This window comes from Portunus trituberculatus, chromosome 49, assembly GCF_017591435.1.
Source record: "Portunus trituberculatus isolate SZX2019 chromosome 49, ASM1759143v1, whole genome shotgun sequence".
Classification (NCBI taxonomy): domain Eukaryota; kingdom Metazoa; phylum Arthropoda; class Malacostraca; order Decapoda; family Portunidae; genus Portunus; species Portunus trituberculatus.
Window position 1 is genome coordinate 12,781,891 of NC_059303.1, and position 23,910 is coordinate 12,805,800.

The following is a 23,910-nucleotide window of genomic DNA, read 5'->3' on the forward strand; positions in this document are numbered from 1 at the left end:
TTGAGAAGTACGAAATTGACGGTGTCAGAGATGTATTCATATTCATATCATGGCCATGCCGAACCGAACAGACGACGGGCGGTGCAAACAAAAGTGGTTTAATGTTTGAGGCGCGGCTGCAGGGAACTGTTTTAGTGTTAGTGAACCTCTAATCTCGTTAAGGTAAGCCAGAGTGTGTGTGTTCCAGCAGAGTAAGGCTGGTGGCATCCTTAGCAAGTGTAAAATTGAGAGCAGAAAGGTTCATTTGGCAAAAAATTGCCCTGGTAATATTTGTGTACCTGCGTGTTCCCGCCTTTTTAGGTGAGGTCATGACAGAAGAGTACCAGTCACTTACAGAGGTGATTGGAATAGGTGTCTAGTAACTTAGAGCCTTCCAATGACTTCATAGTGGATTATCATACATGATGGAGTTTTGCAGCCGAAAATAAAGAACAGTAGGGTTGCTCTACAAATGTCGGGCAGATACTCCAACCAGGCCAGCGAGCAATGAAATGTTATAATGTTACCTTAATAGAGATTAGCTTGATGTGTTTTCCTCTGAGATTTTTTGTCACCGAGTGTGTGGGATGTGGTGGATGTCAGGTGTAGATTTTCAGGGTTTCTCAGTGATTCTCAGGGTCTTTGCAGGGTTTCTCAATCTCTTCTGTAGGGTTAGTTAAGCGTTGTTCCTCCCCTACCTTGCCACCATCCAGTGATGGAAGGAAGAGCTAGGACAGGTCATCCCTCCTCGGCCTAGGGCCTTTGCTCTCACTTGACGTGATCTTGGTATGGAAGTTTCTGAATGGTCATTTCCCTCATTTATCTGATTTGTCTGTATGTTGTAATGTTGACAAAATTTGTGGTCATAACAACAAAAATGACAAAACTCACTGTAATGCAGATGTTTGTGGTCACTTCTCCTCAATACGGAAAGTAAACCTTTAGAGCAGAATTTCCAGAGTAGCTACATACTATATTGTTTCTGCTTCCTCTGTCCATATCTTTAAGTGAAATCTAAAATTGTATCTTGTTATGTTCTTTTGAGAATTGTAATTTCCTTTCTGTCTTTTTTGCTGTCTATATTGCATCATTGAATAGCCAACGTTTTGTTATCATCTTATTCTGGTTGAAGGATGCAAGAGAGTCTGGTGCATCAACATAAAGATTATCTCTTTTCTTTTTTTTCACCAGATGGTAGCCTGGGAGGTGCTTGATGCTGAGTGCGATGAGGAAACTCGGCAGGCAAAGGACCTGGGTAGTCTCACCTCCCTGTATGAAGTGGTCAAGCTTACCTATTTCCATCCCAGTGAGCAGGTGAGGCACACTCCTTGGAATGCCTTACTCTTTTGTTCATCTTCCTTTTTAATGTAATGGACAGATGGCAGCTGTCTGGATATAACAATAGCACAGAGGGACAGGGAACTTTCTACCCATGGTCCTGTGAGAAGGAATTCTACCTGGACTCTGATGTCTTCCCATGCCAGCTTCCCTTCAGAGTGAATGGTGGCCTGGTAGGCAGTACATTTGACAGCTGGGTTGGAAGAATGCTGCCACTATATTGTCCTTTCTTGTGCATGCCAGTGGTAGCAGTTTACAAGACAGGAATTTTATAATGAAAATGTAACATGGAATAATTTAAGAAAAAAATTTCATTTAATTGTGGGCCATGAAACTTATGCTAACTATTGTGTGGCAGGTAGAGGGCCTGCCTCTGGTGAGTGCCAGTTCAGGATGGGGCCAGGTGGCAGTGGCCTTGGACCAGATGCTGTTTGTGTTAGAGGAGAACTACTCCTCCTTGGTGCTCCATCTCACCCTGGAGGAAGCAGTGAGCCTGGTGTTGTGGGCACCACAAGGGGAGTTCCTGATGGTGGGAGATGTTGCCGGCAGAATCCATTACATCCATGTGGCCTCGCACAAACTGCTCATCACAAGGTAACTTAATTCTCCACACTCCAGCGTGGTCATCACCGGTCAGTTTGGAGGATTGTTGAATCACACGGGAATTGTGTCTTTGTTGTGGCTGGTTGTACAAAGAGCTGTCTGCATGTAGGATTAATTGAGTTTTCTAAGTAATCTTTTTCCATTACCCAATCTCCCTCCTGTAACATACCTAACAATTAAATCACCACCTTCCCTGTTATTACAGTGCTTATCTGTCTTTACACTCCTCTCTGTTGCTTGCAGGCATCTTCCCATTAAAAAGAAGAAAGGAAAAGTGTTTGTTGGAGGACACTGCTTTCAGATGAGTGATGGCAGCCTCACAGTGTCTCTTGCTACCTCCTGTGGCCAGATCTTCAGGTAACAATATTTATTGCTCTTAGTTTTCAAGGCATGGAGAGTTTGTATGAGACATGAAAGAGAAAGACAGGATTGAGTATATATGCCATATTTTTTTATACTTTTATTTATTTATTTATTTTATTTTATTTATTTTTTTTTAGTTTTTTTTTTTTATTTATTTATTTATTTATTTATTTATTTTTTTTTTTTTTTTCATTTGATTAAAAGTGATGTTTGATGAGGGGCATCTCTCATAAAAGTGATGTCTGCATGTTGCAAATTATGTGTGACATGGGACAACATACTACTAGTGTGTGATGAGTGATCACCAAGAGATGTGAGTGGAGATGCTGATCAGGGTGCCCTGTCTCTTTCAGCCTGAATAATATAGACAATGTTGCTCTGAGTGAAGGCCTGAGACTGAGGAGTGAAGACACTCTTAAGACTGTGGCAGCAGGCATCACCTTGACAGAGCAGAGCTTTGATCTCCACGATGCTGAGGTACTTTGGACTCTTGTCTAATAACACTGCAGAGTATCTTTCTATTTCCACTGACCACACAGTCCATATATATATATATATATATATATATATATATATATATATATATATATATATATATATATATATATATATATATATATATATATATATATATATATATAAAGAGAGAAAGAGAGAGAGATAATTCATGCTCTGTTTTGTGAAGGTTACATTTAAAAAACAAAGCTTTCAATTTAGAGGTGATCAAGAATCCTTGAGCTTTCTTGAGTTGTGACAGTAAATAGGTGTGTTAGGTAGTGGGTGTTTCAGGTGTGGCTTTAGTGTTGCTACCACTGTGGTGAGTGCCTCAGTTGTGGCTTTAGGGGTGCAGCACTGTGGTGACTGGTGAGTGCCTTGGGTATGGCATTAGGGGTGCAGCACTGTGGTGAGTGGTGAGTGCCTTGGGTGTGGCATTAGGGCTGCAGCACTGTGGTGAGTGGTGAGTGCCTTGGGTGTGGCATTAGGGCTGCAGCACTGTGGTGAGTGCCTTGGGTGTGGCATTAGGGGTGCAGCACTGTGGTGAGTGGTGAGTGGTGAGTGCCTTGGGTGTGGCATTAGGGGTGCAGCACTGTGGTGAGTGCTTTGGGTGTGGCATTAAGGGGGCAGCACTGTGGTGAGTGCCTTGGGTGTGGCATTAGGGCTGCAGCACTGTGGAGAGTGTCTTGGGTATGGCATTAGGGGTGCAGCACTGTCGTGAGTGCCTTGGATGTGGCATTAGGGCTGCAGCACTGTGGAGAGTGTCTTGGGTGTGGCATTAGGGGTGGTGGCACTGCTGAGTTTGGTGCACACAGGTGTCGTCTGTGGAGAGTGGTGATGGCAAGCTGTGGCTGTACTGCGCCAGTGAGGATGGCCTCGTCCTGTGGAGTCCTTCCAGCCTGCAGGACCCAAAGCGGCCCCTTACCTGGACCCTCTCCCAATATTCAGCCTGCCGCTGTATCACACCTGTACTGAACGCCAGGTCAGACCCACACACTGACTTGTTTATGTGTGTAGTATTTATTTTTTGTAGTTTTGTAAGATTGAGTAAGTCTGTGATGTCAGTGTTGTAATTGGTGTCCTGTGTGTGTGTGTGTGTGTGTGTCAGGTACCTGGTGGTGCTGAGCAAGGAAGGGACTGTAGCGGTGGTGTGCAGTGTGACGGGCCTCACTCTGTGTGAAGAGGATGCTGGTGGGCTGCCTATCCTTGATGTGAAGCTGCTGCAGGAGGTAGAAGACCAGGCACAGTTCTTCTTTCTCCTGAAGGACCCGGACTCAGGAAGCTGCCTGATGAGGATTGTGTCCTTCCCAGGTGAGTCCTGACGGGTTTGTGTTGTGGTAACCTGATGCACTTTTTACCTGACATGTCAATGGCAAAGATTTTCTCTTGTAATTAATTTTATATTTATACAAGCCCAGCATCTCCATGAATATGAAGAGGGCCAGTCAAGAGCACACACACACACACACACACACACACACACACACACACACACACACACACACACACACACACACACACACACACACACACACACACACACACACACACACACACACACACTAGAACTATAGGTAGTATTGTATTCATTACCTACTTTAGTTTTTCCTTCAATATTTGGTTCTACTTTCATTGCCTTTTCTCCTTGTAGGCTTCAGTACAATATATGAGCTTAGTGTGACCCAAGGCAGCTCCCTGGTGACGCTGGGGAAGGGGACCGAGTGTGTCTTGTTTTTGGAGCCTGAAGTCACTCCTGATACAAAACTCATCAAGAATATCAAGATGAAGAGTATTGTAGATGGTGTGCCTGAAGCGAGGTATGTGTGTGTGTGTGTGTGTGTGTGTGTGCGAGACTTTCAGTTAAAAGACAGTTTTGTATTGACAATTGTTCAGAACAACGTTTAGCTAGGATGGTGTTTTCACTCTTAATCATGTCCATCACCAAAAGACTATGGTCTTGAAATGAATCTGCAAAAGATGTTGGTCTGTTGTATGAGCCATGGATCAAAGATAACAACTGTGAAAGCTGCAGGCAACACACACAAAATTATTTGTGAGACTAATGAAATCATATTTAGAAGAACCTGCATATTTGGGAAAAGAGAAATTGATTCTTTGAGTTATCAGATACTGATGAAATTAGCATAAAACTTGCAGAAATGAAGCTATAGAGTTGCACTGTAAGTTTACCTTAATTTTAATATTATCTTAACCTGGAGAAATTAAGGAATAGAGTTGTACTGAGTCTAGTTCAGTTTTAGTCACCCAAACCTTGCTCTGCCCCAGACTGGCCAAGCTGTTGGTGAAGCACAAATTTAAGGAAGCAGAGGAGTTCTGTGGGCTCTTCCATCTGGACGTAGAGGATGTGCACAGGGCCCGAGCACAATATTTGTGTGACCTGCTGAACCCCTGGCAGAACACGGACACCACAGCCAGCCTCACTGTGCTGGACATGGAGGCTGGCAGCAGGTGAGGAGGCCAAGGAGTATCAGGCTTATAGAAACACTCATTAAGGAGCCTTAAAAGAATATTAGGCAGATTTATGGATGAAGAAGACAAGTGGAAGTACGTAGGTGGGTGTTTCGGGCAGGGACTGACTGCCATGTGTAGGCCTGAGGTCTTCTTGCAGCTGCCCTTATTTTCTCATGCTAGATGAAAAGCAACAAAAGGAGGGACTTGGTGAGGGATAGATGATAATTGGTACGAGTAGAGGTGAGGCAGTGTTGCTGTGGAGTGTCAGCGGTAATTTGTCACGCCTGCCGTGGCTGCACACTCGGGGCACGATTCACACTTGACATGCCTTTCAGTCTGATGGAGGAGCTACTCACCACGCTGGAGAAGATCCGTGATGCTGCATTTGTCACCACCATGTGCATTGAGGCTCCCATGACCAACCTGCCCACCACCAAGAGGATCCTCAGCTATGCCAAGGAACGCCTTGCTCGGGCAACTCAGGTGAAGCAGTACTGTAAGCTGTTTCTAAGGTGCAGATGTCTTTTCTTTGTGAGCTTTGCCTGTTTGTTTCTTAGCTGAGCTTGGTAAGAAAATGCTCTTGTGATTCTGTTCATGGACAGTAGAGGGTATGTACAGAAAGGGACATGTTGCAACCATAAATCACAATTCACTTGCTTTATCCCAAACTTACGGTTTTTCAGTCAGAAGAAGGCGACAAGATGAGTGAGTTGATGCAGAGAGTGTGTGAGACGTCGTACCGCCTCCGCACCTTTGAGACAGTCTTTCCATCCTCCGACATTCAGCACTGGCTCTCCTTCTCCCACGCTGACATGCTGGAGGAGTGCCTGGAGCACCTCACTCAGGTGGGAGCTTGCCAGGGCCTCTGCAGACACACCCAATAATCACTTCACAGTGTAGTGTAGGAGCTGCTTGCTTTCCTCACACTCTTGTTCCACTAAAATTGGTAAAACATTATAGCTATGTTTGAAACTTCACTTCTGTTCCACACTTTTCTCCCACACAAAGGATGAAAGTGTTTTTGCTCTTGTTTCATTACAATAGGATTAGGGAAAACTTTATAGTTATCTTTGAAAGCTTACTTTTGTTCTAGACATTCCTCCCTTATAAAGGTTTCTTGTTTGAGTACAGTAAGGAAAACTCTACAACCATATTTCAAAGCTTACATTTCCTCTAGACTGTTCTCCCTTATTAGTACTCCACTGATACATAAACAAAGGCTGGCTTCTGCAGGGAAATTTGGATGTGGTGTCGACATTCTGGCACCGACACCAGTATGAGTTCTGCCAGCTGATGGACGAGGAGCAAGTGGCACAGGTGCTGGCATCAGTACCCCACAACATCCCCTCCTCCGTCCTGTGTCAGTGGCTGCCTAACAACATCCTGACAGACTTGGTGATGATGTGCCGCTCCTCCTTGGACATGATTGCCATCTGGGCCGACGACTGGGTCAAGTGAGGACAACTCAGTGTTTTGCTCTATTCAGAAACACTCTCTCTCTCTCTCTCTCTCTCTCTCTCTCTCTCTCTCTCTCTCTCTCTCTCTCTCTCTCTCTCTCTCTCTCTCTCTCTCTCTCTCTCTCTCTCTCTCTCTCTCTCTCTCTCTCTCTCTCTCTCTCTCTCTCTCTCTCTCTCTCTCTCTCTCTCTCTCTACTATTTCCCAAGGCCACAGATATGATTAGCCTTGTTCTCAAGAGTGTTCTTGTTAATAATGTAAAACTGATTGTTGTTTCATTCAAACCGTAGAAATACTTTTACTAACCTGGATAACTTAAATTTTTATGAAGTATTGGAGTTAGTGCAAAAGCATTTCAGAATGGGGTTCTTGGCACAAGGGAAGGTCAGGTCAGGTCATCAAGCTGGGGGAGTTCTGGCAATAGTTGTACAGTATAGGCAGTTTTTATATAGTGAAAATTAACATCTTGCTTTTCATTTCAGTCTGTCAAAAGCATAGACTGGAGGCATCATAGACTAGTAAGGAAAATTTATGCTCTCTCTCTCTCTCTCTCTCTCTCTCTCTCTCTCTCTCTCTCTCTCTCTCTCTCTCTCTCTCTCTCTCTCTCTCTCTCTCTCTCTCTCTCTCTCTCTCTCTCTCTCTCTCTCTCTCTCTCTGATAACTTGTGATGTGTGTGTGCAGGAAGCTGGAGTTGCAGGAGAAGGCTAAATGGCCCACCTGTGGCCTGAATCTTGCCAACACCATCATCGGTGTGCTGGAAAATGTCTCCTCTGACTTTCTGGCAGGTGAGGAACTCTTATTCTGTCCTTGTTAGCAACTAAATAGACTGCTGCCCTTTGCTTGGCTACTTCTATGTACGATGAGATAGTGCATTCAGCTTTGATAGTGTCCGACTTAGCAAACAAGTGAACTAGCATCAGCAGCATAAGTAACCTGATTATATAGATATGACTTCCATTACTTAAAGTGAAACCAAAGAGTATCAGAGTAGTTTGTTATCTTACTAATATTGTATACCTTGGCTGACATCCATTACATTGTGCTTCTAGAAAAAGTGATCCTTAACTTGTGCATGTGTTGTAAAGCAATGTGTCCAGGTTGTCTCAATACTAGCGCACAGTTGTGCATCCCACCACTGAAACACACACACACACACACACACACATACAGTGAGTGATGAACTAAAACTTCACAGATGGCAGTGCAGAGAACACCTTGGCTGGACAGGTTGCCTTCTCCCCATCTGCAGCACTGCAACAATTGCAGCAGACAGCACATGCTCTGCAGGACCTTCAGTTACTATCCTCCAAATTTAGGATCAAAATAGAACTGAACCAGTATACTCAGGTAAGCACAGGTGTCACTCCTTTGGTACCATGAGCATTGAGCACACTTACTCCTCCTCCTCCTCTTCTTTTGTAAATAGACGAGTGCAGGGGAGGGTGAGCAGAGTGTCACCCTGTTACATAAATGCATATATAAAATGTGTCACCACACTGTTGTCCTTCCTGGTGCAGGATGACAAGATGGGGGCGGTGTCTGCTCTGCTGGACTGCCTGGCGTATGGGGAGGAGGTGGCTTCCCTGATGGATGGCTTCCTCAGAGGATTCTTTGTGCGGCACCAGCTGGACCAAGACCTCCACCTCTCCCGCTACATACTGGAGACCCTGGCCAGTGCCGACCAGAACTGGTGGGCCTGGCAGGAGGCCCCATGGGAGGACAAGCTGTATGCCATCGTTGATGTCATGTCTGACACCCAGGTACTGTGTGCATTCTCTCGACTTGTCTATTTTGCATGTTGTCTCATGTCTGCAGTATTCACCAATTAGTGTCAAACCATGTACCACCTTGAAATTATGCCATTTGTCAAGTGGTTTTAAGTTACTTGCATGTCACCATGATGCACTTAGGTGGTGATATGGGCCCTAATATGGATACCACTATAAATGAAATTGCTTGTGCCACTAACGGGTGGAAGCAGAACAGCGCTTCCAATACACGCCCTTCAAGTATACCTATAGGTGCTATAGGTCATAGTGTTTAAAAAAAAAAAAAAAAATTAATTCAAATGAATGTGAAATAATGTCCATCTTTCCCCTCTCCAGCTGCGAGCGGAGGTACTGCTGGAGTGTGTGCGTGTGGCGCCAGTGCCGTGGAGTGAGGGGACGCAGGCAGCCTGTGAGTTGGGGGTGTCCCTCAACACCACCTTCACCAGTGAGCTGGAGGACCAACGGAACATGGTGGGCCTCAAGCTGGTGCTGCGCCGATACTCACTCCACATGGTGAAGATTGAGGACCCCATGATTGCAGAGGTGTGTGCATGTGTGTGTGTGTGGGTTGAAGATGTGTTTCAATGGTAATGACACATATCATTTAAATGTTAGTGTTCATGTTCTTTTAAGAGTAATGAGGGGAAGGGGCATTGGATTGTGAGTGGTGTAGTGTTAGTACAGGCCTCGTGAAGTAAATGTGATGTGAGGTTCTATGTAACTCGGCCACTGATTTGTGGTACTGTTTGCAGATGATCTTGAGTAACATTGTATCAAGTGACAAGGAAACAGTGATGGAGGATGCCCTGTGTGTGGTGAACAGCTACCGCTGCCTGCGTCAGAGTGACGCCTACTTCTTCCGTGCCATCCACCTGCTTAACACAAGGTGCTCAACAGTTTGCTTATTGAATCCTTGTCAGTGATGTGTGTGTGGAATGAGGATGTCTTTCACCTCCCTGTGCTTTCAATGTGCTTCACCTTGAATAGTCCCAGGTTAGTGCTGTGGAGGACCTTGAATAGTCCCAGGTTAGTGCTGTGGAAGACCTTGAATAGTCCCAGGTTAGTGCTGTGGAGGACCTTGAATAGTTCCAGGCTAGTGCTGTGGAGGACCTTGAATAGTTCCAGGCTAGTGCTGTGGAGGACCTTGAATAGTCCCAGGCTAGTGCTGTGGAGTACATCTCACACATCAATCACCCACCATGTTCTTTAGTTGAATTTTGTGTAGGAAATCCATTGAGGAATTAACTTTCTAAACTTGCTCCTAATTCAAACACTTGCAATAGATATTACTTTTCCTGCACCTCTGAGAATTTATCATATTGACTTTTCCCAGAGATATTGATGGCACCAAAGAATTACTCTTGGGAGTAAATGACAGTCTCCAGAAAGTGGTGGGCGAGAACCTGCTCATCTACATGACCCAGATGCTGCTGCACAGACCACTGTCACAGGAGGTAAAGTAGAGCCAAGAATGCAGGGAAGGAGTGTTTGATTAGACATTTAACACATTTAACTTCAACATGGAGGCCTAACAGAATCCTCACCAGAATGTTTTTGTGACCATTTTTAGCTTGGAAAGTGATGGTGTGATTGATACTAATGTGTACTGCACAGATGAAGGACAAGCATGAGGCGATGACCAAGGGTGTGATGGAGCTGGAGGCAGTGCTCAAGAAGTTGATTCCATCAGATAGCCTTCAAGACTACAGGAATGTTTTCTCAATTGCCCCTAGACTTCATGCTCTCCAGGTATGCCAAGCCACCTACATACACTTGCCCAATGAATTTTGTACTAGGTAAACTGCCTTTCACCTCACCAAGCCACCTATATGCACTTACCTTATGAAGTGTGTGCTAGGTAAACTGCCTGTCACCTCACCAAGCCATCTATATACACAGTACCTTATGAATTATGTGATAGGTTAACTGCATGTCACCTCTTTCTGCATAGTACTAAAGTTTACCTTTGTTCTAGACTCATTACAAGTTGTACCCAACCCTGCGGGATATGGAAGACAGGACAGGATGCAAGACTCTTCTGCAAAACCAAGTCACGGCATGGTTCAGAGAGAACATTTCCAACCTTGATGCAAAAGAACAGTCGGTACTTGAAGCAGGTGATGACAAGAATGTGAAGAGAAAGAGCCTCTTCAGTGTACCTCCTCCTGCTCCCCCTACCTCTGCTCCTCCAGCTGTGAAGAAGGAAGATGTGTGGGCAGGCATGAGCCGCTTACAGTGGATGGCCTCCCTGCTTGGGGTGGCTAGGTCTGATCTTCTCTCACACTTGGCTTCACTCTTCTCCAAGAGTGGGAGGCTGAAGGAGGCCATCCAGATCTGCCAGTGAGTTCATGGCCAGGGTGTGTGTGTGTGTGTGTGTGCGTGTGTGCGCATGTGTGTGTGTATTTACCTAGTTGTAGTTTTACAGGGCCTGGGCTTTATGCTCATGTGGCCCCGTCTCCATATCTACACTTGTCCAATTTTTCTTTAAAACTATGTACACTCTTTGCTGACACCACTTCCTCACTCAAACTGTTCCAAGTCTCAACACATCTTTGTGGGAAACAAAATTTTTTAACATCTCTCAGACATCTTCCCTTCCTCAGTTTCTTACTATGTGATCTTGTGCTTCTAATGTCATATTCTTCTCTCAGGATTAGTTTCTCATTATCCACATGATCCATTCTGTTAATCAATTTATAAACTTGTATCAGATCCCCTCTCCCTTTTCTCTGTTCCAGGGTTGGTAGATCCATAGCTTTTAGTCTCTCCTCATATGTCTTCCCTTTAAATTCTGGAACCATTCTTGTAGCCATTTTTTGTAGTCTCCAATTTCCTTATGTGTTTCTTTTTATGGGGAGTCCACACAACTCCTGCATATTCCAATCTAGGTCTAGGTGTGTGTGTGTGTGTGTTTACCTAGTTGTATTGTACAGGATTTGAGCAGGGCTCATAGTGCCCTATCTCCATGTCTCCATTTATCCAATTTTTCCTTAAAGTTATGCACATTATGTGCTGTAACAACTTCATTATTCAATGCATTCCACTTCTCCACCATTCTGTGTGGAAAACTGTATTTTCCAATATCTTTCACACACTGCCTCATCCTGATCTTCTTTACATGTCCTCTTGTCCTTCTATCTTCTTCTGTCACCAGCACTAGGTCTTCCTTGTCTATCTTTTCAATGCCATTGACTATCTTGTATATTGTTATTAGGTCTCCTTATTCATTTTTATGTTGTAAGGTTGGTAGTCCCATTTCCTTCAGTCATTCTTCATATATACGAGTATATATGTGTGTGTGTGTGTATGTGTGAGCAGGTGGGTGTGGTTTTGTGCCAAGTCTTTTGGCAGAAAAGCAATCCACTGATAGTGAAATGTTTTATGGGGAGGATTCTTTTATAATGGAGATTGTAAGAGAAATGTTAGAAGACTAGTCAGTTTATTACAAGAGAATTTTCTCTCTCTCTGATTCTCTCTCTCTCTCTCTCTCTCTCTCTCTCTCTCTCTCTCTCTCTCTCTCTCTCTCTCTCTCTCTCTCTCTCTCTCTCTCTCTCTCTCTCTCTCTCTCTCTCTCTCTCTCTCTCTCTCTCTCTCTCTCTCTCTCTCTCTCTCTCTCTCTCTCTCTCTCTCTCTCTCTCTCTGTGCCACTGCTGCTGCTGCTGCTGGGAGAAGGGTGGGTGGAGTGCCATCAGTGAGTGTACTAAGCAAGTGGTTCCCTCCTGCAGGAAGTTGTTGGCTGATCCCAGCATCAAAGATTGTAGCAGTGTGGTGTACCAGGTGGTGAGGCTGGTGGTGGAGCATCTCAGCCAGTTTTTACCTGCCTCTGAGTGTTCCACCTTCCTCAGTTCCTCATCATCGCAGGAGAGAGATATCACCATGAAATCCCATGCTAATCTCATCAACATTGTTCATGAGCTTGTGAGTGCTGCCCAGCTGCATGCACCTCCAGGTGAGTGTGGCTGGTGTTAGAGCAAAACATTGTAGCTACTCCCATGGTAACCTGAAAGTCTGTCCTCAAACCTTTTGTTTGTCCCTTTACATGGCCTCATAGTTACTTTATTGCCTGTTGTCACTATGACATTTTTCCTGCATTGATATAACCTTGTCAGGCCTCTCTCCCTTTAGGGAGATCACAGTCTGGAATAAGTGTATTAACAAATTAATTATTGTAGTATTTATCCAAGTAACTTATTTTGATATTGACAGATTTGCTGCACTCGTTGCTGGAGCTGGGGAGCTGGTGTCAGGTGAGCCAGATGCTGTACTCACAGTGCCATGTGGAGGGAGTGTACACCAATGGCACCAATGACTCCAACACCTTGAGTGACCCAAAGACCACCTGGAGGCTTAGTCCTCTGTTCTGTGATCCCAACATCCCCATTGAAGACCTGCTAGTATTGCCAGTTATCACTTGTGCCTTGAAGAGCTGCCTCATCTCTCATACTCCTACCCAGAACACTAACTTGCTACCTTACCAGAGTAGCCCAGGGGCAATGGCCAACCTGGGAACAAATGCAGACTTCGTAAGCAGCTTGCAGTTCCTTGTGAGTCACCTGCGTGAGCGTGGCCAGGATCTGCTTGCCCTCCAGCTGTGCCTTAAGATGGTGCAGCAGAACTCTGAGTCATCTTCTGCAGGATTTATACCGGACTGGAAGCAGGTGTTTACCATCCTTCTGAAAGTCATTGGAACACCCAAGCCAGACACCACTCTAGCCATTGGTTTGCTGTTGCTCCTTCCAAAGAGGGAGAGTCTTAAAGTGCTTAATGAACTGATCAAAAGATATGGGTTTGACTACATCAAGTTGATGCATATTGGAGCAACAGGGAAGGACTATAGCAGTTTGCTTGAGCTCAGAGATGTGAAGGAGCAGTTCGAGGTATTGGTGAAAAGAGCCCAGTGGGGTAAAAGACTGTCTGACATGAATGTTTCATTCAAGGAAGCTTTTAGAGGTGATACATTGGCTCTTAAGGCAGTTGTTAGTGATCTAGTCTCTCAGCCATCCTGCACATTCCCTCTCCTCCATGAGTACTGTGAAGAATTTGGGATAGACATGACAGAATCACTGCTATGCTACCTGCAGACAACACTCCACTCTTGGTCTCCCGTGGTGCCAGACAAGAAGCCTGCACCAGGTGAGGTGGTGCAGGTGGAGCCTCCACGTGCTATCCTATCCAAGTGCAAGGTCATCATTGCTGAAGTGAAAAGTAAGGATCTGCTCTTTGATATGCTTTCATCAGAGGTGGAGCAGCTCAGCCCTTACAACTATGAGCTAATTGAGTTAGTGCTGCAGCAGCTTGTTGCCCTCCAGGAATTCTCAGATGACAAGGAGCTTCACAGACGAGGACTGGATGTGATTAGCTTCCTGAAGGTGTACCCACGCCAAGCCCTGCCAAGCAATGCCGAGGTGGACGAGTGGATAGCCAATCACCCACAGAGCCAGGCAGAGCCAGAGATTGCTAAATATCGACTTCCCTTCCATGAAGTCTACATTAATAGCTCAAATTTTACTAAAACAGTGGAGGCAGAACTCAACATTTCAACACTTGACATCTGGCTTCAGGCATCACACATCCTGAAGCTCAATACTAACCACATGTGTTTCTCAGCCGTTCACAACACTGTGTCCAAGACGATGGAGCTGGAGGCCACCCCAAGACAAAGGCTTGGCAGCTCCTCCAAGACAGCATCTTCCACAGCAACACCAAAGTGGAGGCTGTGCAGCTCCTACAGTGGCCTGCTATCACAGGTTAGCCTGGTTATTGCCAGGATGCAGGACTACCAGCTGGCTGCGGCCTGCTGCACCTGGATGGTGAACCGGCTTCCTCCAGGGGCTGACAAGGTGGAGGCCATCAAGAAGAGCTGCTCCTTAGTGCAACAATGGAAGGAAGACACTGCAGACCCCAAGGCCAGCAGTGCCCACGCCAAGATGGAGAAGTGGTACCAGCAACTGGCCTGTGAGCACGCCCTGCACAAACACGGACTGGCTGAGGCCCAGTACTTGGCTCTCACCCGCACTCCCTCCCAGCTGATCACTGCTCTGTACCACCACCCTGCCCTCACCTCCCTCTCCACCCTCTGCACGCACAGCAAACCTGACATTAATGCTTGTGTCTCAGAAATTTGCAGTGTTTCCGAACTGAAGAAGGCAAGTCTCTTTTTGTAATGGAAACTGGCTGATATGGATAGACTTGAATTTTTTAGGAAGACAAGGTATGAGGATGATAGAGTGGATGAATAGTAGAAGAGCATTGTTGATTATTGTAGGTGGTCACTTCTTCAAATAGCTACATACTTTGTCTTGCTATTACACAACCATAGCTTGTCATTATCTTCACATTTTGTCATGGAAATAATTTTTGTCAGTGTTTTGTACTTATTTTCACAGCTTCATACTAATATCATCAGCAGTCCACTCACACTGTCTTCACCTTAACTTTCTTCCCTTCTACTGGCCTCACCATAACATTCCTAGCCCACATTTGCCTCACCATAACTCAGTTCTTGCTCACTCACTCTGTCATGTCTGCAAGTTGCACAATTTTGTTGTGTCTCTAGATCTTGAAGACTACTTGTGTGGGATCAAGGGAACACATTTGAGTTTTTTATAAACTTTACTTAATTATATTATTTACAGACATTTACACCTTCCGACCCTACAACAACAACGAAAACCACGAAAATTTCATCACTCTCTTCACTCAAAGTCCACCTTGAAATACCTCAGATTCTGTCACATTATATCTTGAACTCAAATTCATTACACACACATAATAACTTTATTGATAATAACAACTCTCTCTTTACTCAAACTTCTTCAAATGGTCCCGATTACTTCACAGTATTCACGTTCTTCAACTCAAATCACACAAGGAGAGGTACTTACGGGGATGTAGGCAGTGCTGCAGACTGAGTGATTCCCCGTGTCCTCTCTTCCCGGTTCCCTTTGTGGTCTCATTTATACAATTGAGCAGCTGCAGCCTGCCCTCTAAAGACAACTTCTACTACTTCCTACACTACACTACAACACCTTACACTTTTACACTCTCTTCAAATCAAAATTTAATAATGGCTTCACCACGCCCTGCCTCGGAGTCCCCCTCTGGGGAGGGGACCATAAATGTCCCCAGGTCGGACTGCCCTCTGCTGTCGACCTTGGGTGTCTTGACACTTCATCTAATACTTTCACTATCAATTTCTGCAACATTCGTGGCCTTCGTTCTAATTTTCAATCTGTGGAACACCACCTCTCCTCTACTAAACCTCATCTTCTCTTCCTAACTGAAACACAGTTGTCTGTGACTACTGACAGCAGCCCCTTTTCTGTTCCCTCCTACTTGCTCTATCCTCATTTTCAATCCAAAGCTGGATGTTGCGCATACGTGCGTAACGACACCACTTGCTCTCGTGCCCACAATCTTGAATCTTCAGAATTTTCTACCATCTGGCTAAGACTTCAATGTCACTCTCTAACTAAATTCATCTGTGCTGTATACCTCTCACCTAATTCCTCTGACTATGTAAAATTCTTTGACTATTTGACTTCCAAGGTGGAGCACATCTTATCTCACTTTCCTTTTGCTGAGATCTCCATTTTAGGGATTTCAATGTTCACCACCAGCTTTGGCTTTCATCTTCTTTCACTGACCAACCTGGTGAACAAACCTTCAACTTTGCTATCCTTCATGACCTAGAGCAGCTAGTGAAGTTCCCTACCCGTATTCCTGACCGCCTTGGAGACACGCCCAACATTCTTGATCTTTTCCTAACCTCCAACCCTTCTGCTTACTCTGTTAAACTTTCCTCTCCGTTGGGCTCCTCCGACCACAATCTAATTTCCGTTACCAGTTCTATCACTCCAGTGCAGCCTCAGGACCCGCCTAAGCGGAGGTGCTTCTGGCATTTTAACTCTGCTAAGTGGGAGGAACTAAGGCAGTACTATTCTGATTTCCTTGGGATGATTATTGTTTTCATGTCAGAGATCCTTCTCTTTGTGCCGAGCGCATAACAGAGGTGATTATCTCTGGCATGGAGCTATACATTCCTCATACTTTCTCTAACCCTAAAGCTAAAAAGCCTTGGTTTAACTCTGCTTGTTCTCGTGCTGTCAATGATAGAGAGGCGGCTCACAAACGGTTCCGTAGCCATCCAACTGCTGAAACTCATGCCCTATATATTTCTGCCCGTAATCATGCCAAATCTATTCTCCAACTTACTAAAACTCTTTCATCAATAGAAAATGTCAAAGTCTTTCCAATTCTAACTCCTCTCGAGATTTCTGGCATCTAGCCAATAATATCTCTAACAACTTTACTTCTTCGTCTTTCCCTCCTTTACTTCATCCAGATGGCTCTACAGCTGTCTCTTCTTTTCTAAAGCTGAACTCTTCGCTCAAACCTTTGCTACCAACTCAACTTTGGATGATTCTGGGCATATTCCTCCTACTCCTCCACCCTCTGACTACTTCATCCCTAAAATTAAAATTCTTTATAAAGACGTTTTCCTGGCCCTCTCTGGCCTTGATTCTCGGAAGGCTTACGGTCCGGATGGAGTCCCTCCTGTTGTTCTCAAAAACTGTGCTTCCGAACTCGCTCACTGCCTGGTCAAACTCTTTCATCTGTGTCTCTCTACTTCTATTTATCCTTCTTGCTGGAAGTTTGCTCACATTCAACCTGTCCCTAAAAAAGGTGACCACTCCAATCCTTCTAACTACCGCCCTATAGCTTTGATTTCCTGCCTTTCTAAAGCCTTTGAGTCTATCCTTAATAGGAAGATAATGAGGCATCTATCAGCTCACAACCTTCTCTCTGATTGCCAGTATGGTTTCCGTAAAGGCAGATCTACTGGTGATCTTCTTACTTTCCTAACTGAATCTTGGTCATCCTCTTTAGGGACTTCGGTGAAACCTTTGCTGTCGGCCTTGACATATCGAAAGCCTTCGATAGAGTCTGGCACAAATCTTTAATTTCTAAACTACCCTCCTACGGATTCTATCCTTCTCTCTGTACCTTCATCTCCAGTTTCCTTTCCGATCGTTCTATTGCTGCTGTAGTAGACGGTCACTGTTCTTCCCTAAAACTATCAACAGTGGTGTTCCACAGGGTTCTGTCCTATCACCCACTCTCTTTCTATTATTCATCAATGATCTCCTAAATCTGACTCAATGCCCTATCCACTCCTATGCTGATGATACCACCCTGCATTATTCAACAGCGTTCAACAGACGCCCAACCCAACAACAATTAAATGACTCAAGGCGAGATGCTATAGGACGCCTAACTTCTGATCTTTCACTTGTTTCTGATTGGGGCAGAGAAAACCTGGTTTTGTTCAATGCCTCAAAACTCAATTTCTACAACTATCTACTCGACATAACCTTCCAGACAACTATCCTCTCTTCTTCAATAACACTCAACTTCCCTCTCCTCTACATTAAACACACTCGGTCTATCCTTCACTAAAAATCTAAACTGGAAATTTCACATCTCTACTCTTGCTAAATCAGCTTCCAAGAAGTTAGGTGTCCTATGGCGTCTTCGTCCATTTTTCTCTCCTCCCAGCTGCTTGCTCTGTACAAGGGCCTTATCCGCCCGTGTATGGAGTATGGCTCTCATGTCTGGGGGATCCACACACAGCTTTACTAAACAAGGTGGAATCTAAAGCTTTTCGTCTTATCAACTCTTCTCCTCTAACTGACTGTCTTGATTCTTTAAGTCACCGCCGCAATGTTGCATCTTTATCTGTCTTCTACCGCTGTTTTCATGCTGTCTGCTCTTCTGAACTTGCTAACTGCATGCCTTCCCCCTCCTGCGGCCTCGCTGCACAAGACTCTCTACTTCTTCTCATCCCTATTCTGTCCATCTTCCTAATGCAAGAGTTAACCAGTATCTTCACTCCTTCATTCCCTACACTGGTAAACTCTGGAACTCTCTACCTGTGTCTGTATTTCCACCTGCCTATGACTTAAACTCTTTCAAAAGAGGAGTGTCAAGACACCTCTTACGTTAACTGGACCCTCCTTTTAGATTTTTTGTTTTTCTCTTTCTACTTTCCTCTTAACAGGGCCTGGCAACCAGCGGGATTTTTTTTTTCCAACACTTTGTTTGCCCTTGGCCAGTGCCCTTGTAATGTAAAAAAAAAAAAAAAAAATCCTATACACACCCTACAATTTAACCTTCTAATAAAAACACCACTCTACACATCCTACACATAACCAGTTTCCCTCTATCCAAATATGACACCAACATTTTCTCTGACTGCATTACAACTGTCTGGCTACACTTACTGGTCTTGAGATAGGCAGTGCGTCCATTTTGGCCCTTCTTTGGTCTGACAGCTCCGTCTCACTGTTGTCTCTTGCCCTCTTGGCTCTCTTGGCTTCTCTCTCTTCTCTCTGTCTCTTACACCTCATAATATACACGCATTACTTGACTTCTCATCCCCCCCAACAACTTCTGGTTATACAAAGTTTATTTCCAATATCTTCAGTAATATCATCTTATGTCAAGAACAAGATCTTCCCCTTAGCTTGTCACTATCTGCCTCGTCCATATCATTTGTTTCTGGCAACCTCTGATGTCACCAGAGATGGGGAGAAGGTTCTAGAAGCTTCTTTCAATCTACTGTTCATCTCTGGTTCTGTTTGTCTTGTCATGCCTCCTCATCTCTTGCTGTTCTCGGTGGTCACAGCTTCTCTTACCTCTCAGATTAGTGATAGCATCTTATAATCTTGGTACCTGCTTTCATGTTTCTCATCTTCGTTTTCATTTATTCTTCTCCTTACTTCCATCTTCATCTCTTCATTCTTGTTATCTTCTTTCTTACGTATTTAATTTCTTCTCGATTTTCATGTCACAGCAACTCATTCGCTCACTCACTCGCACACACACTCACGGCTTTGGTTCCCAGGTGGCTATCCTGCTTGACCTCCTGGAGCAGTGGCTGCCGGCTCCTGAGGACACCATGGGAGCAGGACTGGATGACACCGTCACCAACTTCAAGATCTCACTGGACCCCACACAGGCAACTGAGAACACACAAGATGACACTTCAATCTCCAGGTTGGGTTTGGACTTTTTTTTTTTTTTTTTTTTTTTTTTTAGCTTCAGAGAAGTGTGTTACTGGTTCCCATACACCTTTGATGCAGGATATCCTTGAATTACCATTGAGTTCCATCCTTACACCACATCGGGAATTCTTTTTGGAATAGGTCTGAATTAACCAGCCTAAACAAGTACCTCTGTCTTCCATTCATACCAATGTGCTGAATGCTGTTATTGACTCCACAGGGTCATCTACCTGCTGAAGTGTTGCCCCCAAGAGGAGGCTGTGAGTTACCTCCTCAAACGAGCACTATCTGAAGACACCAGCGTCCCTGCTTCCCATCGTCTGCGTGCCCTGCGCTGCCTCCTGGCCATTGCTGATGAGGCCACCATCCAGAAAAAGTACCCACATGGCATGAGTGAGCTGAGGTGAGGAGCAGTGACCTGGCCTGGCACTGGGCATCTCATTCTCTGGCTTGCTTGTCACATTTTATACTCTTTACTTTCACAAATTGCTAATTCATAAAGTCTTTCTTTTAATAGATCTGACTTAACCTTATACTTTTCTTGTGTTGTAACTATATTTATTTTTTCTCTTTCTTGTTCTGCCATCTTGATAACATTATGATCCAATTAAATGCACCATTACTGCTCTTCCCATGCAGGAATCTCCTGAAGTCAATGAAATATGTGACTCGTCTGGAAGCCTTGGGGCACACCAGCACTGTGCAGCAGTTCGATGGCATGGACAAAAATGCCTTGGTGGAGGGACTGTGGCGCACACAGCGACATAACCCCAAAGCTCTGTGCCTCATTACAGACATCTGTCATGACTTCAAGGTGTGTGTGTGTGTGTGTGTGTGTGTGTGTGAGTGTGAGTGTGAGTGTGTATTCACTTAGTTGTATTTAGCTGGTTGTGCTTTACAGAAAAGAATCCATTTGGTACTGAATTGTGAGACTTGTTTTTTGCATATGAATTGTTGTGACACCTTGGCCGTGTCATTATTGTTTTAGTAAGGAGAGGTTGGCTATTATAGAAGAGCTTGAAGAATTTAACCATCTTTTCCAAACTCCTGACTCAAAGATCACTGTCTGCACTTTTGCATCATAATGCTAGTATTAATATACATTTTTATAAATTTATTGTCATCAATTTTTAGTAATTTTCAAAGTACAAGTTCCATCCCAATACCAAGCAGTGAGTGTCTCCTGCAGGTGACGGCGGCTTCTCTGTGGGGCGCCCTGCTCATGCAGCTCACACGCTTCGTCAAGGTGAGGCGACTGACAACCCACACACTTGTGGTTTGTCTCAGGTTTTGTTGGTGTTAGGAAATTAAAGAGTCATTTTCCTGATAAGAGGCTTTTCCCACGGTGACTGGGAGAGGGAAGGAGTAACAAATACCCACCACAGCCTTGCTAGCTTTAATAACTCTCCTTTTTAAGCCTGATCAAAAGAAAGTGGTCCATAGTTATGTTTGTCAGGTTTATTGGCATATTGAATGTAAGTGATGTGATTAATGGCATGTTTTTGTGTTCAGACTGAGCAGCTGGAGGTGTCTGTGATGGAGAGAGTGTTGGTACAGCTGAAGAGTATGCCACACCTGTTGGCAGTGCCGGCCCTCACCACCGCCTGGACCACGCTCATTGCACATCCCTTCACTAAGGGTGTGTATGTGCTGCACATTGAGTCACATTGCATTATCACAGGAAAACCTAGCAGTTATTTGGGAAGGTGCTTGATGTGATTTCCTAAAACAATAAGATCTTTTTCTTAAGGATCAGCAAATTTTATTGAAGCACAATGTTTTAAGCTATTCTCATGAGGAAAGGTACATCATGGAGCACTGAAATGATTTGTTGTTGTAGGACACATGCATGCTGCCATTAGAAGGGACATTAGGCAACAGATGAGACACCAGTGGGGAATGAGTGGCACAGTCAGAGAGAATGTGGAAATTTTGGTTTTCTATTATTGTAAATCAAATGGTGCCTTATTGCAGCCATAGCTCCCCTAAGTGAGACCAGCTTAGCCAGCTGCGTGCACGGTGTAGACCTGCTGCTGCGACACTGCCCTGTGGTGGTGCCCACAGCACCCCTCCTGCAACACTGTGTGGATCTGAACTTGCCACTGCTTGCCCTGGCTATTGCTGCTGCTGATCTAGACACCAATCATGACCTACAGGTAAGTGGCTTTTAGCATGTTCCTTGGAAAGTCAGTTAAAATGTTTTACATGTGGTCTTCCCCTTAGAAAAGTGGGCAATAATCTTTTCTCCTGTGAGGGATGGTTGCTCTGCCCTTTAGTGCCAGGCAACAATTACTAATGATGAGGAGACAAAGACAAGAATGGGAAGAATTGTGATCTTACCATTTTAGCTCATACCTTTATAATAGAAGTACTGCTGCATTGCCACAGGTTTGAAGGCAGAATATCTATTCAGCTCTTACCTTTATAAAAGAAGTACTGTTGCAGTGCCCTTAATTCGAAGGCAGAATAGTATCCCTCTGAAATGCTTTGTTACAGAGCATGGTTGAGGCAGCTGACTACAACACGCTGAAGAATGCATATCTCAAGTTGAAGCCTCAGTTTGCCTTCCCCAAGCGTGTTCAGGTGAGCTCTATACACATCTAGTCTTCACTGTTGGCAAGAGGCAGTGAGGAGGCAACATAAATGAGTGGGCATTTAGATATCTTTCCAAACTATATTCATTGAACTTTCATGACAATTTGTTAACTGTATGAGTCTTCCTGTAGAAAAGTGTTTTCTCCTCACGGGACTGCCCCACAATATGTTGTGTTTATAATTTATACCTCATGTTTGTCAGTGTCTTTTTTTTTTTTTTTTTTTTTTTTTTTTTATTTCTCTGACTAATGCCTTGCTTCTCTGACTCAACAGGAGCTGCTGGAGTGATTCTTCTCACCTTCTCACCTGCCAGACGTCTACTGTATAGCCTCTTGAATTGTAGGAATGCTTCTCCTTTACATTAGTTATTGTCTTGTTTCTCTGTCTGGTTATGGAATTTTTACATTACTAACACTGTAAATATTTATAGTACTCATATTTTGTCAGTAATTATTGGAAGATAAAAACTTTTATTGACATTGTGAAAAAGCACAACTGCATGTTTTAAAAGAATAAAGATGTGGCAGCTGTGTTTCATAAAGGCGTGGGACAATTTCAAGTAAAGTTGTTGTTTTTTTACTGCAAATTCAAAGTTTTGTTGACCTTTATGTATGTATTTTTGTGTGTGGCTGAGAGTAACTTTGGCTCTGTCCACAGTTTTTCTGGTGTTAAAATGAGTAAGTGCACTACACACTGAGAATTAACAAGTTGCTTCACAGCGGGAAGCTCCCTCTGGCTGGTGGCTGACAATCTGGCATGGACCTGGAGCTGGTTTGTGAAGACGGCCAATGTATTTACAATATACTTAATTATACATACAAACACGAACGAAAAGAGGTCATCTGTGTAGGTTACTGTACAGGAGCTACAGTATATGAGGGATCCTGCTGGCTGTGTGGCCTCAGAGATCCACGTGTGTTTGTGTACATACCTACGTGTTATACAGCTGCATTTCCCAAACCAGAGGAAAAAGGGGTAAGAATTACACTGGCTACGAGCAATAATAGAATCTCAGATAGATTTTCTCATGTCTGAGAGAGAAAGTGCCTGTTGTAGATGGGCGACGTCGTATCAGATTCAGATTCACCTAAACAAACTCGGAAGGAGTGGGCGTGGGGGCGGGTAATTTGGATGGTTGAAATGGATGAAAGGGGAAATGACAGGAAAATAATGTTTAGGAACCACGTTATACAGCGTGGGTGAAGTTGATCTCTATAGAATATCTGCTAATGGTGTGAAGTATTTTGAGTGCGAGTGTTTGTCACACTCGCATGTTCATGTTTGTGGGGAAACTGCAAAGAAGCTTTTAGATAATGAGGGGCAGGTGAAAATCATTTAAAATGCTGTGCTTCAATCCTGTATGCCAAACAGTCAAAAGCTTGTTTCGCATCTGCCGTGACTAATATGCACATAATGTTATAGCCCGAGTAACTTTTTGATGTAGGCTATGCAGTGATGTTGTTAGGAGCGTCCTCGGTTGACTAAAGCTGTTTGTAGCCTAATTGCTTGTTAGACAGCAAGTTGTGTTCTAAATGTGAGCAAAGTTTGAAAATGAAAAGTAATGACCAGCCGTGATTTACGTTGCCAGACCCACACGCGGCCCATCCCGCTGTGACGGCCAATGGCAATGTTGCCAACAGCGCTCGGCGGCCAGCCTTCCTTCCATCCTTATTGCTTAGTCCCTTGGCGTGTTGACTGCCAGGCTCAGTTAATTTTGAAGGGTCTGGTCTTAATCTCACCTAAAAACAGATCAAATAATAGCTGCATGAGAGGAT

General features: G+C 44.3%; 1 protein-coding gene across 1 annotated transcript; it reads left to right on the plus strand.

The window, feature by feature from the left end:
• Positions 1–59: 59 nt before the first annotated feature.
• Positions 60–22,721, plus strand: LOC123499116 (kinetochore-associated protein 1-like). Its single transcript, XM_045246741.1, has 30 exons — positions 60–162; positions 1,171–1,293; positions 1,676–1,911; positions 2,164–2,277; positions 2,637–2,760; positions 3,594–3,760; positions 3,887–4,089; positions 4,430–4,595; positions 5,065–5,247; positions 5,586–5,733; positions 5,934–6,095; positions 6,484–6,704; positions 7,387–7,490; positions 7,901–8,052; positions 8,223–8,465; positions 8,811–9,017; positions 9,227–9,360; positions 9,808–9,928; positions 10,089–10,223; positions 10,450–10,814; positions 12,200–12,423; positions 12,681–14,620; positions 19,381–19,532; positions 19,761–19,943; positions 20,180–20,354; positions 20,730–20,786; positions 21,053–21,179; positions 21,515–21,696; positions 22,037–22,123; positions 22,409–22,721. The coding sequence occupies exons 2-30, from the start codon at positions 1,171–1,173 to the stop codon at positions 22,421–22,423; spliced, it is 6,450 nt and encodes a 2,149-aa protein (XP_045102676.1). The 5' UTR covers positions 60–162; the 3' UTR covers positions 22,424–22,721.
• The last annotated feature ends 1,189 nt before the right edge of the window (positions 22,722–23,910 follow it).

Excerpts from the sequence above, each read along its gene's own strand:
- LOC123499116 (XM_045246741.1), top strand. The coding sequence starts at position 1,171 with ATGGTAGCCTGGGAGGTGCTTGATGCTGAGTGCGATGAGGAAACTCGG. Across the intron at positions 5,248-5,585 it reads GACATGGAGGCTGGCAGCAG|TCTGATGGAGGAGCTACTCA; the intron begins GTGAGGAGGCCA and ends CATGCCTTTCAG. Across the intron at positions 19,944-20,179 it reads CATGGCATGAGTGAGCTGAG|GAATCTCCTGAAGTCAATGA; the intron begins GTGAGGAGCAGT and ends CTTCCCATGCAG.